Source organism: Delphinapterus leucas, chromosome 15 (assembly GCF_059928025.1).
Source record: "Delphinapterus leucas isolate spDelLeu-1000000601 "Yukka" chromosome 15, BTC_Dleu_Yukka2, whole genome shotgun sequence".
In the NCBI taxonomy this organism is placed as follows: Eukaryota; Metazoa; Chordata; class Mammalia; order Artiodactyla; family Monodontidae; genus Delphinapterus; species Delphinapterus leucas.
In genome coordinates, this window is record NC_143143.1 from 77,831,959 (window position 1) to 77,848,192 (window position 16,234).

General features: G+C 53.6%; 2 protein-coding genes across 4 annotated transcripts in view; one reads left to right on the plus strand and one right to left on the minus strand.

The window, feature by feature from the left end:
* The window catches only part of BCAS4 (breast carcinoma amplified sequence 4), a 60,625-nt gene extending 49,994 nt beyond the window's left edge, over nucleotides 1–10,631 (plus strand). For 2 of the 3 annotated variants that reach the window (XM_022597557.2, XM_022597559.3), the window contains one exon: nucleotides 10,078–10,631. In XM_022597557.2, coding sequence (XP_022453265.1) covers nucleotides 10,078–10,200 — 123 coding nt within the window. In that variant the 3' untranslated portion in view covers nucleotides 10,201–10,631. The remainder of the gene's footprint in view (nucleotides 1–10,077) is intronic. The other variant, XM_022597558.2, reaches the window with a different exon arrangement.
* LOC115803377 (ferritin heavy chain-like) lies at nucleotides 1,700–9,821 on the minus strand. Its single transcript, XM_089895461.1, has 5 exons — nucleotides 9,727–9,821; nucleotides 9,049–9,146; nucleotides 6,451–6,470; nucleotides 5,776–5,808; nucleotides 1,700–2,472 (listed from the first exon to the last, which is right to left on the minus strand). The coding sequence occupies exons 1-5, from the start codon at nucleotides 9,819–9,821 to the stop codon at nucleotides 1,765–1,767; spliced, it is 954 nt and encodes a 317-aa protein (XP_089751587.1). The 3' UTR covers nucleotides 1,700–1,764.
* Nucleotides 10,632–16,234: the final 5,603 nt, after the last annotated feature.

Consider the following 16,234-nt stretch of genomic DNA (forward strand, 5'->3'; position numbering starts at 1 on the left):
CCTTTGTGATCTTCAGATTTGAGTCTCTGGAATGTAGCAGGTGCCCAATATACATATAAGGCCATGGTAATTAGACAGTTACACTCAGTGGCCAGGTGATGAGAAGCAAAGCCCAGGTCAGACACCTCCCTCCTCCAGGAGATGGTGCTGGGAGGGCAGAGGGCCCGGGGCAGTGGGCAGAGGGGCCAAGGTTGGAGAGATCAGACTCCAGGTCAGAGACCTAGTTCTGGAGGGGGCTGTGCCATGACTCTGCCTACCTGGTGTCCTGTCTTTCCTCCTAGACCCCATATGAGTTTGAATTTAGTAGCCAGTATCTTGGCAGAACTTCTGGGGCTCCTTCTCTGCTGGTTTCCGTGTTAAAGCTTTTCGTCCAGCTAAAAGCTGAATCCACGGGGACCTGGAAGCCGTCTAGGGCTGCTGCCGGGGTCAGCACCACCTCTAACAAGATTACACTAGCTTGTCCCTGCTGCTGGGGTCCCCCTGGGTAGGGGCTGCCCCATCTGGGAGCCCCCAGCCCTGTTTCTGTTGCCAGGGCTGCAGCAGCCTCCCGCTGCCACCAGCAGCCGAGGTGACCGGGACGGCAGGAGGGCAGCTCCTGTGCAGCCACCGTGAGGCCGGCCAGCCCAGCCCTCCCGGCAGGAGCGGACACGCAGGGCTGCTTAAGAGAAATGGGAGGGGCTGTGCTCCCAGCTGTCAGGGTGGAAGCCTGGGGGCCCTGGAGCAGACACAGACGTTGCAGGCAGGACGGGCAGGCGTGGTCTGAGGCGCAGAGAGGCTGTGAGGGGGGCCGAGGAGGGAGGCCAGGACCCGCGGTGAGGGCCGTGCGGGATGGCTGAGGTGGGGGCCGGTACCAGGAGCTCAGAGGAGCCCGCTTGACTCTGTGTGACCCTGGGCACGCGGCCTACGCTGTCCCCTCCGAGCCAGCTTTCCCCTCCACAAAACGGCCCCATTGCCGTACTTGCCTCCCGGGCCCTGGAGTGCACTGGAGGGGACCTCGGGTATAGGGCAGCAGCCGCTGGTCTCGGCAGTGGCCCAGGCGGGCCGTCCCCACCCCAGGGGGCCTGGGCCACGGATGGGAAGCGTCCAGCTCCTCGACAGCCCCACGGTGATGTGAGCCTGGAGCCGCTGCCAGCTCAGATGCCCGCGGGGCTCGGCAGGTGCTGCGGACAAGTGAGTCAGGCCTGGCGGGGACAGTGGCAAGCCTGACAGCACATGCCCAGTGGAGAGGGGCCAGCTGGACGCACCCCGCAGGAATATGGGCCCAGTGCGGCCAGGTAGCTACATTGTTCAAGAGAAACAGGAACTTGATGGGTTTTTTTTTATTATTTTTTTTTTTTTTTTTTGCGGTACGCGGGCCTCTCAATGCTGTGGCCTCTCCCGTTGCGGAGCACAGGCTCTGGACGCGCAGGCTCAGCGGCCATGGCTCACGGGCCCAGCCGCTCCGCGGCATGTGGGGTCTTCCCGGACCAGGGCACGAACCCGTGTCCCCTGTATCGGCAGGTGGACTCTCAACCACTGCGCCACCAGGGAAGCCCTTGATGTTTATTTGAACCATCCTGGTTCTTCCATGTTGGCAGGCAACTCTTTTTTTTTTTTTTTTTTCCTGGGTACCAAATTACTTTATTTGAAGGAATGGTACTAATGAAAGGACTTGTAGATGTTTTGGTACAACTTACAGAAAAGGAAAAGGTAACCCAGACATGCATGCACTGGCTTGGTGACCAGGGAGGTCACCCCTGTGGCTACGGGAAGCCAGCCTAAGGCTTAGCTCTCATTATCACTATTTCCCAGGGTGTGCTTGTCAAAGAGATACTGTACCATGCCAGATTCGGGGGCCCCCATCGTGCGCAAGTTGGTTACCTGGTCACCCAATTCTTTAATGGATTTCACCTGCTCATTCAGATAATGAGTCTCAATGAAGTCACACCAATGGGGGTCATTTTTCTCCGTGGCCAGTTGGTGCAGTTCCAGTAGTGACTGAGTCACACTTTTGTCCAAGTGTAGTGCGCATTCCATTGCATTCAGCCCATTCTCCCAGTCATCACGGTCTGGTTTCCTGATATCCTGAAGGAAGATTCGGCCACCCCGTTGGTTCTGCAGCTTCATCAGATTCTCAGCATGTTCCCTCTCCTCACAAGATTGGTGAAGAAAGTATTTGGCCAAGTTCTTCAAAGCCACATCATCGCGGTGAAAATAGTACGACACGGACAGGTAGACGTAGGAGGCGTAGAGCTCCAGGTCGATCTGGCGGCTGATGGCGGCCTCCGAGCCCTGGTGGTAGTTCCGGCGCACCTGCGAGGGGGACGCGGTCGTCGTGGCGGGCGGCTGAGGTGAAGCGGTGGCGGAGACCTTGGGGCTCTCGGAGGGCGCTGTGAGGTTGGTGGCGAGGGCTGGCTCTGAGCGGCCGGCCGGAGCGGGGGACGAGCGCCAGGTTCCGTCCAAGCGCTTTTGAAGCAGGAAACCGTGGCGACTCTCCGCGAGGACTCAGGTGACTCATTTTTAAATTTGCATAAGCCCATTCAGTCATGCCTGCGGGCCAGACGCTACCCAAAGGCCGCCCGTTTGTGATCTCTGAATAGGCTAAAGGGGGCGCTCCCGAGGGTCCCAAGGTTGGCAAGCAGACGCTGGAGGGACATCCCAGGTCCTGGGCGAGAGCTCAGCCCCCAACCCCACTCAGCCCCAGGGCCACCTGTGTCCTGGCTCAGTGCTGGGGCAGGGCGGGCCTGGGTTTGAATTCAGCTCTGCCAGTTCCCAGTTGGGTGATCTTGGGCAAGTGTCTCTCTGAGCCTCAGTTTCCCCTTCTGGAAAATGGGAGTAGGGACACCTGCCTCTCTCAGCGGCTGTGGGCACGAATGGGCCGGGAGCCTGCAGGGCCCACCAACGGGCTGGGCACTCAAGAAGTGCTCACTACTCGGTCACTGGTTGAAGCGAGAGAGGCCGGGGGCTTGGTCAGTGCTGATGGACGGAGATGTTTCTTCTCTGTCTGCTTCCCTCCACCCCGCTCCCACCCAGTAGAATTTTTTATTTTAGAATTAGAGACAAGTTGCTATGATAATACAGAGAGTTCCCATATACCCCTCACGCAGTTTTCTGTATTGTGAACATCTTGTTTTACCGTGGTACGTTGTCACAGCTAAAGGACCCACCTCGATACACGGCTATTAACTAACCTCCACGGTTTATTCAGATTGCACTAGTTTTTCCCTAATGTCCTTTTCTGTTCCCTATTATATTTAGTCGTCACGTCTCCTTAGCCACCTCTGGTTTATGACGGCTTCTCAGACTCTCCTTGTTTTTGATGACCTTGACAGTTCTGAGGATTATTGGTTAGGTATTTTGTACACTGTCCCTCAATTAGAGCTGATCTGATGTTTTTCTCGTGGTTAGACTGGGGTTATGGGTTTGGGGGAGGAAGACCACAGAGGTGAAGTGCCCTTCTCATCACATCAGATCCAGGGGACATGCTGTCAACGTGACGTAGCACTGATGATGTTAACGATGACCCTCTGGCCGAGGCAGTGTTTGCCAGGTGTCTCCACCAGGCTGTTACTCCCGCCTCCACCCCCTCCTCCCTACTCTACTTTGTGGAAGCAAGTCACCGCGTGCAGCGCCCACTCAAGGGGAGTGGAGCTCCTGGAGGGGGCAATGCATACGTCAGTTATTTGGAATTCCATTTTACCTTTTGGAACTATTGTGAGATCTACAAGTTTTCACTTTTTTGGTGATCATTCCATTTCATCATACAAACAACCTGGGCTGAGTCCTGGCTCCACCCATTTACTACCTGTGCCACCTTGGGCAACTTGCTATTAACTGGAGTGATGGTGAGAGTAATAGCACGTGTCCATCAGGCTGTGTTTGGCGGCATAACAGAAACCTGACTGAAGTGGTTTAACCAAATAGGCTTTGTGTTTTTCCTTCATGTGACAAGAAGTCCTGAGTGGCCAGTTGATTCTCCTGGCTACTGCCCTACCATCCTTAGCCAGTGGCTTTTGTCCTCATGGTCCCAAGGTGGGTACAGCACCTCCAGCATCACTGCTGTGCTCCAGGCAGGACTCCAAGAAGTCGACGGTATTATCCTCACTTTACAGAGAGGAAAGTGAGGCTCAAGAGGAAGAGAAACCTCTGCCTCGAAGCAGTGCTGGAGGGTTAGAGATAATGTGTGCAACTTGGGCCACAGGAAGTGTAGTTGTTGTTTTCCCAGTAGGATGGGCCTCTCCCAAGTCCCTTGGGGCTGGAGGTGCCTGGTAACCTGGGGGATGAGGGTGAGTCTCTGGCTACCCGAGCTTCCACCCATGGTCAGCCTGAGGCCTCAGCCTCCCAGAGGATGACCCACACTTTGGAACCTCAGAACCTGGCCCACACGTGGGTCAGCGGTGTGGCCTTTCTTTTGAGGTGGAGGATGCTTAGCCACGACAGGCTGGAGTTGCAGTGATGACCCAAGTGCAGCCAACCAAATAATACTCCGGCCTGGGGACGGTCAGCAAGGTGGGCCTGGGCCTAAATCCTGCATCCTATGTCTGGTGACCTATCACTTAGTGCCCACTTGCATGGGAGATACAGAGATGGGTTTGTCATTCCTGTTCTATTTAGGAAGATAGATTTAATTCTGGGGCAAACTGAAAAAAACAAGTCTGGCCTGCCCCCATCTTTGTAAATAAAGTTTTACTGGCACGCAGCCATGCCATTACTTTACACGTTGCCTGTGGCTGCTTTGGTGCTGGGAGGGCAGAGCTGAGTAGCTGTGACAGAGACTATGGGGCTTGCAAATATTGACCATCTGGCCCTTTGCAGAACAAGTGTGCTCACCCTGGCCTGAACAGAAAGCAGTCCAGGGAGATTCGGATTGACATATATACACTAATATGTATAAAATAGATAACTAATAAGATCCTGCTGTATAAAAATAAATAAGTAAAATTAAAAAAAAAAAAAGAGAAAGCAGCCCAGGATCGGGAATATGCAGCTGGGGCTTCCAAGAGGGAGATACGAGGCGGGCTAGGACTCACGAGGAGCTGTGCGGGATTTCTGGGGGCAGGAGTGGGCAGATGGCACAGGCCCTGAGGTGGGTGGGCAGACAGTGATCCGACTGGGGGGCTTCAGAGGAGAGACCCTGAAGCCAGGCTGGCCTGAGGCTCCCCCTTGCCACGCGCTTCAACAGCCATCTGGGGGCTTTGTCAGGAAAGGAGCTGCTTGGTGGTGCAGACAGCCCAGAGGGCGAACCCCAAGGCACCCACCACCGGCAGCGGCAGGTTCCAGAAAGGCGACGTGGCCCCGTGGGCCCTGGGGCCCACAGGGGAGCACCCGTAGCTCCTCTGCCCAGCCGCCGGGAGCTTCCAGATCATCTGATTTTCCAAGAGTAGCTAGCTGGCAGTCTGGTTTTCCTGAGAAATCTGCTGACTTTTTACATGTTTGCAGTTAATTCCAGTTTTTAAAAATCATGCAGCCGACCAAGCACACACATGCATCTGGTGTGTGGGCTGCAGGTTTGGGAACTCGGGGGTCCGGGGTGGAAGTGAGGAAGATGTGGGAGGCTGTGTAGACCCAGGAGAGCATGCCAGGCCCAGCGCCCCAGCTCCAGAGACCCTCCTCCAGCTGGGAGCTCGGGGCTGATGGGGGCCTGGGGGACTGGGAGGGAGGGCGGCGGAGCCCTGGACCTGTGGTGTCAGGTTTCTGTGCCTCCCATCCTGTCCCGCTGGTGGAACCTTCCCGCCTGCAGGCGAGGGTGGGAGCCTGGAGCAAGCGCCAGGGAGTTGGACAGTCCTCCTGGCTTACCTGGCCGCCCCTGGAGAAGAACCTCAGTACCAGCTGCAGGTGAGGGGGGAAAGGGGGAGCTCTCTGAAGTCCCTTCTGAGATTCTCCAGGATTTGGGTTCGAGGCAAGAGCCCAGTAGGGCGATGGGCGGGGGCTGGACCTGGAGCCGGAGAGGCCTGAGTGGACCCCGGCTCTGTGGTTCCCTGGCCCCTGTGACCTCTGAGATGGGGACAACTCCTCCTGTTGCAGGTCATCCTGGGTGTGAGAGGGCTGGGTTTCCTTGGCATCCGGGGTGCCTGCGACTGGGGCCTGGCCTCCGGTGTGTGGTCCTGCTTTACCCTGACAACATCTGGGGCCTCGGGCTGCTTTTAGCCTCACACGCCGGCCCTCATCTGCCGATTCTGCCACTGGTTTCCAAGCGCTTGTCCGCACTACTGTGGATTTATTCTTTGCTTTAGGCAGGAGGCTTGGTTGCAAGTGACAACAGCCCAGGTCACCTTGGCTTAAGCAAAGAAGAGAATCCCGTGGTCTCAAGAACAGGAAAGGTCCCAAGGTGACACTAACCTCAGGCAAAATTTGATTCAGGTGCTCAAATGATACTGTCAGGACTCTGTTGCTTCCCCTCCCAACTCGGCTTCCTTGTGTTGGCTTCACAGGCAGGCCCCTCAGTGTGTCAGAAGTGACTGCCAGGCTCACGGGCGCGTCCTCACTGGGACCTGGGAAGGGGGGACGGGGGCAGGAAGCAGCCCTGTCCCAAGAGCCAGAGTCCCAAGGCTGCTTCTCATCGGGTGAGCTGGGGTCACCTGCTCACTGCTGGACCAATCATGGCCCAGGTGGGTCAGGCCTCCACTCACTCATCCTTCAGCTGTGGAGGTGGGCAGAGCAGCTCCGCTGGGGAGCTGGCAGCAGTGATTCCACAAGACGGCCAAGATGCTGATACCAGAATGGGACGTGGAGGCTGCACAGGCCGAGATAACATCCCACGCCCTTCCCATGCCCACCCGCTCTCCAAGAGCAGTATTTGGGGCTGAAGTGGCCACATTTGGAGCCCCCTGGCTCAGCTCAGGGCCCCCCTTCCTGGATGACTGCAGGCCCAGATCTCCAATGAGCTGTGAGTTACTTTCCCACAGATTTTCCACGTGCCCCAAGATGTTGGCAGGGGCTCGGTCCAGGGCCAGCATAGAGCTGCACCAGCCTCTGTGGCCTTCCTCGCCACCTTCCCGGCTGGGGGCCCCTTTGAAGAGGGAAGCAAGCTTGTTTGGAATGGCTCATTCTCCTGGGCCCCTGTGGGGTCCTGGTGAGCACGCGTAGCTGCTGTCTAATAATCCACAGTGCCGCCTGGCTGGGCGCTGGCACGAGGCTCACCTCTCCCTGCGTCCCCCTTCTCCTTGCTTTCTGAGTGCAGGAAGGACGTTTCCACTCCATCACCAGCAAAGATGCCACCACTGCTTGCATTAGATCTCGCTGGAACTCAAGATACGATTATATCTAAAGCTGCTAAGGAGTCTCTTAGGATTACTTCTCCTTGGTTCCTTCATAATTATATGATTTTCTCCTTTTTCGGAAGCCTGTCTCCTTCAGGGAGGAGGCAGAAGCCCCATCCCTGTTGGAAGAACCATTTGACAAAGAACAGGGAGTCCAGAGGCCCAGGATCTCCAGGAGAGGGACACCGGCTCTGGCCCGGCCTGGCCACTCACGCTTGGGGCCCGTGAGGCCTTGCCTGGGTCCTGAGATCAGGAGAGAAAGGAACCTGTCTTTTCAGGATCACCAAGTGTGCTTTGGCCCCCAAGCCTTGTGTCAGGACAAGGGAGCTGGTCTTTGAACTGTCATTACTTGAATCTTGCATTTTCTAGATATTACAACGGCCAGTTCTCAGGAGGAACTGGGTGAGGATATTCTAAAACGATGGCTTATCCACAGACTGCATCCCTCAGGCTGTGAGATGCATCTTGGGGCTCGTTTCCCCGTTGTGTTTTGGTCACAGCGCTGTCAGAGGACTCAAGTCCAGCCCACAGGGGTGGGTGGCAGCCCCGGGAAGGTGCTGGGAGAAGGGGGGACAAACGTGTCCCAAGTATCCCCCAAGCGGGCTGAGCCGAGTGGCTGACCCGGGGCTGACTGGTTCAATGTTCCCTGTGCCCTTTTGGGAGGCAGACCCTTGGCCAAGGTGAATTGTTCGTCCTGGCTTTCCAGATGTGCGTGGAGACTCAGGGAGGTAAGCGGTCCCCAGACACCCGAGTGCGGTCCACCTTATCTGAAGCCCTTTTGTGGTTTCCTTCTGCAGCAGAGAGAGGGCTGGGGGGTGCGGTAGTTCAGGGCTTCGGGGCTCAGACATTAGAATCTGTTAACTCTCACCCCAAATCCAGCCACTCTCACCTTTAAGGGATGCCTACCTGCAACAGCTTCGACTCTGGTCCCGTTTCCCCTACAGTCTAGTCTCTGCTCTTTCTAAAACACTTATCACACACACACACACACACACACACACTCTCTCTCTCTCTCTCTCTCTCTCCCTCTCTCTCTCCCTCCCTCCCTCCCTCCCTCCCTCCCTCCCTCTCTCCCTCTCTCCCTCTCTCCCTCTCTCCCTCTCTCCCTCTCTCCCTCTCTCCCTCTCTCCCTCTCTCCCTCTCTCCCCGTCCCTGGTCTCTTAGGATAAAGTTCTTAGCTCAGCCTCCAGGAGCCCACATCATCTGGCCCTGCTTTGCAGCATCATCCCTGTCTACACTCTGACCCGGCCTGACTCCAGACTGAGCTGCTTCAGTGCCCGCGGCCCACCACACCACTCAGCACTGTGCACAGGGTGTCCACAGCCTGGACCACTGCACCTCCGGCTACCCCTCCATGCAGCCCCTCCGGCCGGGGGGTTGGGGTCCTAGGTGCTCAGCCTCTGAATACCTCCTGATCCCTCCAGGATGAGATGCGCCTCTTCTGGGTTCCAGGGGCCTTGGTGCTTCATCGCACGTTGGTGGTGTTTTCCTATTGGTTCCTTTGTCTCCAGATAGAGAGGGAGGCCCATGATGGCTGGGGATGCGTCTACTTCACAGCTGTGCCCTCGGCCGGCCCTGGGCATTCAATGAGGTAGTGGTTGAGTGGACAGATACTCGGACAGGTGGGAGGTGGGTAAGGCACCTCCCGGAGCGTAGGCTCCCCCAACCACCCACGAAAGGGGGGATGGTCACGGTGTCACCGTGGGGAGGAAGCATGGGGGTGGGTAAGTACACATCCAGTGCAGCGCAGAGCTCGTGGACGGGCTGGGCTTTGGGGAGCTGTTATTAACTACGGGCTGGAGCCGCACACCTGTGCGCTGGCACCTGTGACTGCAGCTGAAGGCTGGGGCATAGCTTGCTCTGGGCTGAGCGGGCAGAGGTGGCCTGGAGATCAAACAGTAGACGGAGCTGCGGGGGAAGGGCAGAAGGGTGGTGAGAGGGACCCCAGGTGGAGACGTGCAGAGCCCTCCTCCCTCTGCACCCCTGGAGCCCCACACTCCTGCCCATCTCCCTGCTGTTCTGCCCCGGAGCCTAGTAGACCCTCCCTCCTCTGAGCAGGTCACAGTTATTGGGATCGGCCCTGGCTCTACGTGAGAATCACCTGAGAGCTTTGAAATACCCTGATGCCCAGGCCACACCCCAGACCAACGACATCAGACTCTGGGGGCGGAGCCTGGGCATAAGCATTCCATTAGTCTCCCAGGAGGTTCCCTGTGCAGTCACATTTGAGAAGCACTGTTTGAGGCCGTCCTCTGTAAAACCGGTTTGACCTTGAGATCCCTGGGTAACCCGCAGGGTTACTAGAGCTTGAGGAGGGTTGCTTGATGCAAAATCTCCCCTCCCTAACCTCCCTGCAACAAAAATCCACACCAGAAATAAGTAAGCACTTCTTAAAATGGTTCAATTAAAAAAAAAAAGTAACACATGCATATGGCCCAGCCTTCAGGCAGCATAGATGGGTGCACATTCAAAGAAGCATCGGCCCGACCCCAGCTTTCCCAGGGCCCGGCCCACGGCGCTGTCTCGGCTCGAGGCCCTTCCTGGCACGCGGTGGCACGAGGTACACCTGGCTTTCTCAGTCATCCCTCCTCAGAGCCCGGCTCTCTCTAATGCTGCAGAGGGCTCCGTGGACACGGACCAGCCCTGCCAACCTAGCTCCCCACCACGTTTCAAATGGGCCGGCTTTGGCTGTCACAGGCAGTGTCACCAAAGTATCGTGGAGTCTTTGGTCAACTGGGCTATTCTCCCTGCAGGATGAACTCCTGCAAGTGGAGTTCTTGGGTCTCAGAACAAGTGGCTTCACGAGGCTGATGGGGCACCTGGTTTTCTGTCATTCCAGAAGCTGTGGACGCCGGCGGCCCCGACCTTCGAGCTGCCCGCGTTGTACAGAACCGAGGACTATTTTCCTGTGGACGCCGGGGAGGCAACGCGCCGAGCCCCCAGCTGCCAAAGGCGTCTGTGAGCCCTGCAGTCCTGCCGTCAGGGACGTCGGGAAGTGAAATCTGTGTGCCGCACAGATTGTTCATTTTGTTTTGTTTTGTTTTATTGTTGTGGATGCGTTTTCTGAATTTTCCCCCTTGCTTCACATGGGCCCACAGGGTTTGGAGAAGCATTTAGAACCCACAGGTGGGCAGTGCCTCAGAGATGAGCTGGAGAAGGCCTTCTCCACCGGCGTTTGTCCTGCCTGGTGTTCTGGACAAGGTGGTCACCCAGGGGGATGGGCTGTGGGGCCTTGGATTTCCCTTTGCCTTGGAAGGGCTTTGCACAGACATTGTGAGGGGCTTGCGCGGTGCCCCCAGGGTGCGTGGCTCCAGGTCCATGCGTGTTGGCCGGTTTGTGTGAACCCCAGTGCCCACTGGCCCTGTGAACCGTCTCAATAAACGTGTCCAGGTCGCCTGGGTGTAAATGTTTCCTTGATGGGTGCTCCTGCAGCTGGCTCAAGCCTGATCCTCAGAATCTGCTTATTATGAAGCCCCTCGCCTGAGGGGAGGGTGCAGCTGGCCTTCAGATTCCCAGCAGAATGCAGAGATCATTCAGATTCTCTGGAGTCTTCCAAGGTGTGTTTGCTTTAATTTCTTCTCATGTAGATGAGTTTCCTGCTATTGTTCTGAAATGTTGGATTCCTCACTTTGGTGATGGATATTTCTAGTTTCTGGAATCCCTCCCAGAGCCAAGAACACACACACACACACACACACACACACACACACACACACACCCGTATTGCACACACACACACACACACCCCTGTATTGCAGACCAGCATTTGAATTTCAAGGAAATCTGACACCATGAATCTAGTGAGATAGTGGTAGCAAAGCAAAAAAGAGTTGAGTCTTGCCAATTTTAGAACAATTCTTTAAATTTTTATTTATTTTTGGCTGCTTTGGGTCTTCGCTGCTGCACGCGGGCTTTCTCTAGTTGTGGTGAGCGGGGGCTACTCTTCGTTGCGGTGCAGGGGCTTCTCATTGCGGTGGCTTCTCTTGTTGCAGAGCACGGCCTCTAGGCGTGCGGGCCTCAGTAGTTGTGGCACACGGGCTCAGTAGTTGTGGCTCGTGGGCTCTAGAGCGCAGGCTCAGTAGTTGTGGCGCACGGGCTTAGTTGCTCCACGGCATGTGGGATCTTCCCGGACCAGGGCTCGAACCCATGTCCCCTGCATTAGCAGGCGGGTTCTTTTTTTTTTTATATAAGCAAATCACTTGGCTTTTCTTTTTTTTTTTTTTTTTATTTATTTTATTTTTGGCTGTGTTGTGTCTTCGTTGCTGAACGTGGGCTTTTCTCTGGATGCGGCGAGCAGGGGCTACTCTTCATTGCGGTGCACAGGTTTCTCATTGTGGTGGCTTCTCGTTGCAGAGCATGGGCTCTAGCCGTGTGGGCTTCAGTAGCCATGGCACACAGGCTCAGTAGTTGTGGCTCGCGGGCTCTAGAGCACAGGCTCAGTAGCTGTGGCGCACGGGCTTAGTTGCTCCGCAGCATGTGGGATCTTCCCAGACCAGGGCTCGAACCCGTGTCTCCTGCATTGGCGGGCGGATTCTTAACCACTGCGCCACCAGGGCAGTTCCTTAGGACAATTTTTTGAACTAAAAGATATAAGTGAACCCCTTGTTTCAAGTACAGCCAGCGTTTTGTGGAGATAATTGTTGTAAAGTAAACATAATTCTTTATTTAAAAATGTCAAGACGTTATTTTAAATTATTGAAGTAAAGTTTACAGGCGGAAAGGTGCACCTAAGTGTATGGGTCACTGAATTTTCACACACTGAACACATCTGCTTAACCCTCACCCTGATCTAGAAACACACAAGCATGATCAGCACCCAGAAGCCCCCTCGTGCTCCCTTCCAGCCAGTGCCCCACCCCCATCCAAACTAACACTACCCTGACATCTCACAGCATAGACGGTGCTGGTGTCGCCGGCTTCTGTACCTTGTAACTGGAGGCGGAGTGGCGTGTGTATACCCAGCGTGTCAGCTTTGTCCCTGGCTCCCCCGGCGGACACTGAGCCTGTGGCGGCATCCCAGTGGCTGCTGACCGTTCATTGTCGTGGCCGTGATGTATTGATAGGGACTGTTTTTAACGAAGGAAGTTTAGATCTTCGCCGTGCCCTGGTCTGCTCAGGGAGAGCAGAGATTCAATGGAAAGTTCCTTTTCCAGACAAGTGGTGAGGACAGCAGTTTCTGGAAAACCGGGTATATGTTGATTGCTGAAGATGGCCAGGCTTCTTTCTCCTTCCAGAGGGCGAACCAAGGGTCTGGGAGAGGTGAAGGGGAATGTCACAGGATTAAGCCACAGCAACAGAGGTGTCCTAAAATAGAGACCCACAGGACCATGACTAAGAGCTTACAGGCTGTGAGGTCAGCCTGCCTGGGTAACGCCATCATCTCCTGCACATCTCAGCTGTGTGGCCCTGGGCTAGTTGCTTACCTTCTCTGAGACTAGCCTCAGTAAGGTCTTCCACAGTAAGATACAGAGAATAATGGCACCTGGCTGTTGGGGTGTATTGAGGAGGAAATGAGATGACCTGTGTCAGGGCCCGGCGATGGGCACTGGGTAACAGGTGGCTGTGATGGTGACCAGGCTGGGTGGGGGAAAGGCCCACTGTCCTGCGTTTCTCAGTTGGCTCGTGGCATCCAAGAGCCTCAGCAGTGAGTGGCTTCAGAACTGCCTTACATTTCAGAGTAAGAACGAGTCACGGGAGAGTGAGAGCTGCCAGAGTCCAACTCGCACCCTCTGGTTTTGCTGTCCTGGGACTCTTTTGGGGATACCCCCCCACAAGGCAGCGAGGAGGGGTAAGGTTGTATGACAATATCTATGGGGAAAAGGTGACTAATGAGCTAGAATTGGCCTTTCCAAGTTTCCTGGAGTTGCAGTGCCAAACAATGAACTTTCAGGGACACTTGGAGACACTTAATGGGAGGGAAAGCCAGGACACAGAGCCTGCCAGGAATTCCTGACCTCAGTCCTCTGAGCTGCTGGTGCTCTGTCCTGGTGCCAGGTGACCTGATGGGCGTCCCCCGTTAGAGCAAGTGTCGGATGTGTCTCCTAGCAAATCAGCGAAAGCCTTGACGCTGACTTGAGAGGGTCAAACCCAAAGCCCACGGCAAGGGTCACTTTGCAGCCTACGAAAGGGTGATCGTTTTCTTTCTCTTTTTCTTTCATTGGTGGCTGTTTTTGGACAGGGGCACCAGGGTATAGGCCATTGCAAGTCTTCATAAGAGCAAGGCCCTTTGGTCGATCATTCCCACTTTCCCCGTGGATGTGAACTTCACGTCTGTTCAAAGTAAGAGGTTTCAAGACGGTGGCCCACAGGTTGGCAGAACTGTATGGTTTGCCCTGAACTGTTTTAAAATTATTTTCATGTTGAGACAACTGGGTAACCATCTGGAAAAAATAAAGTGAGTTCCATACCTCATTCTGTACACCAGGAACGGTTCCAAAATTCCAAATGGATTAAGGAGGAGTTAAATGTGTAAAATGAATTTATAGAATAAGGAGGCAGAAACATTGGAGAGTCATAAAAAAAAAAATCCAGAAGCCATAAAAGATGAAGAATTGGATTATATTAAAAAATTTAAAATCCTCTGCATGGCAAAAACAAACAGAAAATTCAACCAAAAAAAAAAAAATCTTAAAACAGAACGACAAAATCCTAAGCAAATTCAAAAGACAAATGACCAAAAAGACAAAGGACAACCTGGGAAAATATATTTGCAGCTTGTATTACAAAGGGATAATCTCCCTAATATATAAACATCTCTTACAAATAAATAAGAGGAAAACCCCCAGAAAAATGGCAAAGGTTATGAATAGGTATTTCACAGAAAAGAAAATGCAAAAGTCATTTTAAAGATATGAAAAGATACTCAACCTCAATCTGTAAGTATAAAGAATATTGAAACTAGTTTTCACTTATGCAGGCAAAAATAAAACGTTTTTGATGACACTGTTGGTGAAATTTTGAAGAAATGTGCATTCTCATACGTTGGTGGTGGGACATGATTCTCATGGAGGTCCATGGGCAGTACCTATCAAAATTAGAAATGTATATACCCTTAGACCCCTAGGGCCCAATTCCGCCCCTAGGGATCTAGCCTCCCAATATATATACACACACAAGAGAAACAATAAATGCAAAAGTTTATTCACTGCTCATTGAAATAGCAAAAGATTGGAAAGAACCTAAGTATCCATCAGTTAGGGATTGGTTCAGTTACAGTACCTCCACACATGCATGAATGGGTGGAATCCTATGAAGATGTAAAAATGGATTGGGAGTTCTTTGTGACTTGGTATGGAGATATCACAAAAGCCAAAGTGGAGGAAAAGGTACCTGATATGCTACCATCTGTGTGAGAAAGAAAAGCATTCAAATTCTCTGGGAGGATAAACAAATATTTGAGAATGGTGAATATCTACTGTGGGTGAGAAGTGGACTTTCCATTTTATTTTAAACTTTTGATATTTTGGTGTTTCCCTATTCAAAAACTTCAATCAAAATCAGTTGCCAGCAATTAACAATCAGGGCAGTTCACATTAAGAACTGGATTTCCAGCTTCTCTTCAAAAACGAAAATAAGGCAATATGGGGCTCGTATTCTTGCAAGACAACAACGAGCCACAGCTGAGTCCCTTTAGCAGGGCCACGCCCTCCGGGTCTCTCTTGTATCTAAGTTAACTCACTGATTTCTTTACTGCCTGGCCCCACAGGTGTTTGCATTTGCAGAAGTCCTCAACAAAATAGCAGCAGACTGAATCCAGAAATATATAAAAAGGATTACACATCATGACCAAGTGGGCTCTCTCCTAGGAACGCAAGGTTGGTTCAACACCCTAAAATCAATCAGTGCAACACACTTGGATTAATAAAAGTAAAAAAAACCCACATGGTCATCTCAAGAGATGCAGAAAAAAGCACTTGACAAAATCCAACATCCCTTCATGATAAAAGCTTTCCTTCTTGGGGTGGAAAGGGGAGTTCTCAGAGAAGAGGTTAGAAGCTAGGCAGACACCCCCAAAGGGGTCTTGTTCCAGGATTACCAGTTCTCTCGAGATGACCTGTTGACCCAGGCACCTGGAGGCATCAAGGCATTTCCTTCCCATCTTAAAGCAAAATCCTGCTTTGTCTTTTTTTAAAAAATAAATTTATTTTATTTATTTTTAGTTTTGGCTGTGTTGGGTCTCCGTCGCTGCGCACAGGCTTTCTCTGGTTGTGGCGAGTGGGGACTCCTCTTCCATGTGGTGTGCGGGCTTCTCATTGCGGTGGCTTCTCTTGTCACGGAGCACGGGCTCTAGGTGCGTGGGCTTCAGTAGTGGCAGCACGCAGGCTCAGTAGTTGTGGCTCGCAGGCTCTAGGGCGCAGGCTCAGTAGTTGTGGCGCACGGGCTTAGTTGCTCCGTGGCATGTGAGATTTCCCTGACCAGGGCTCGAACCCATGTCCCCTGCATTGGCAGGTGGATTCTTAACCACTGCACCACCAGGGAAGCCGGGAAGCCCCCCCCCCCCCCCCCCCGCTTTGTCTTATGGTCAAGAGCACAAGCATCTTTGGGTTTGAAAGAATTCAAAGCAATTCTGACTCGGAGCAGCTGTCACAGAATTTCCTCTGTGAGGCCTGTGTGCTCTCTGTAGATTTAAAAGCATCAAAATTCTTATCGGTAAGCACCAGCTGGATGCACTTTAGGCTTGCAAGCCGCTGGGGAGGGGCAGCGGTCTGAGGCTTATTTCTGCCTTCTTTGCGGGGACTTCTGGGGAGTGTGCTTTGCTGGCTGCCTGGGCTGCTGAGGTGGAGGAAGGAGTATGGAGCCGACTGCAGTGGGCAGGTGTACTTGCTCTGGATAATCACATGATTCCCTCAGAGAACCAAACCAGGCAAGCCTGACTCTGCTGGAGGTCGGCCCCTCAACCGGAAGGGCTTTCTCATTGGGTCTTCCAGGGAGCAGTTCCGTCATAAATGTAGCATTCAGCGTTTCGCCAGCAAGGCTCTTCTGGGGGAGCCACGCCC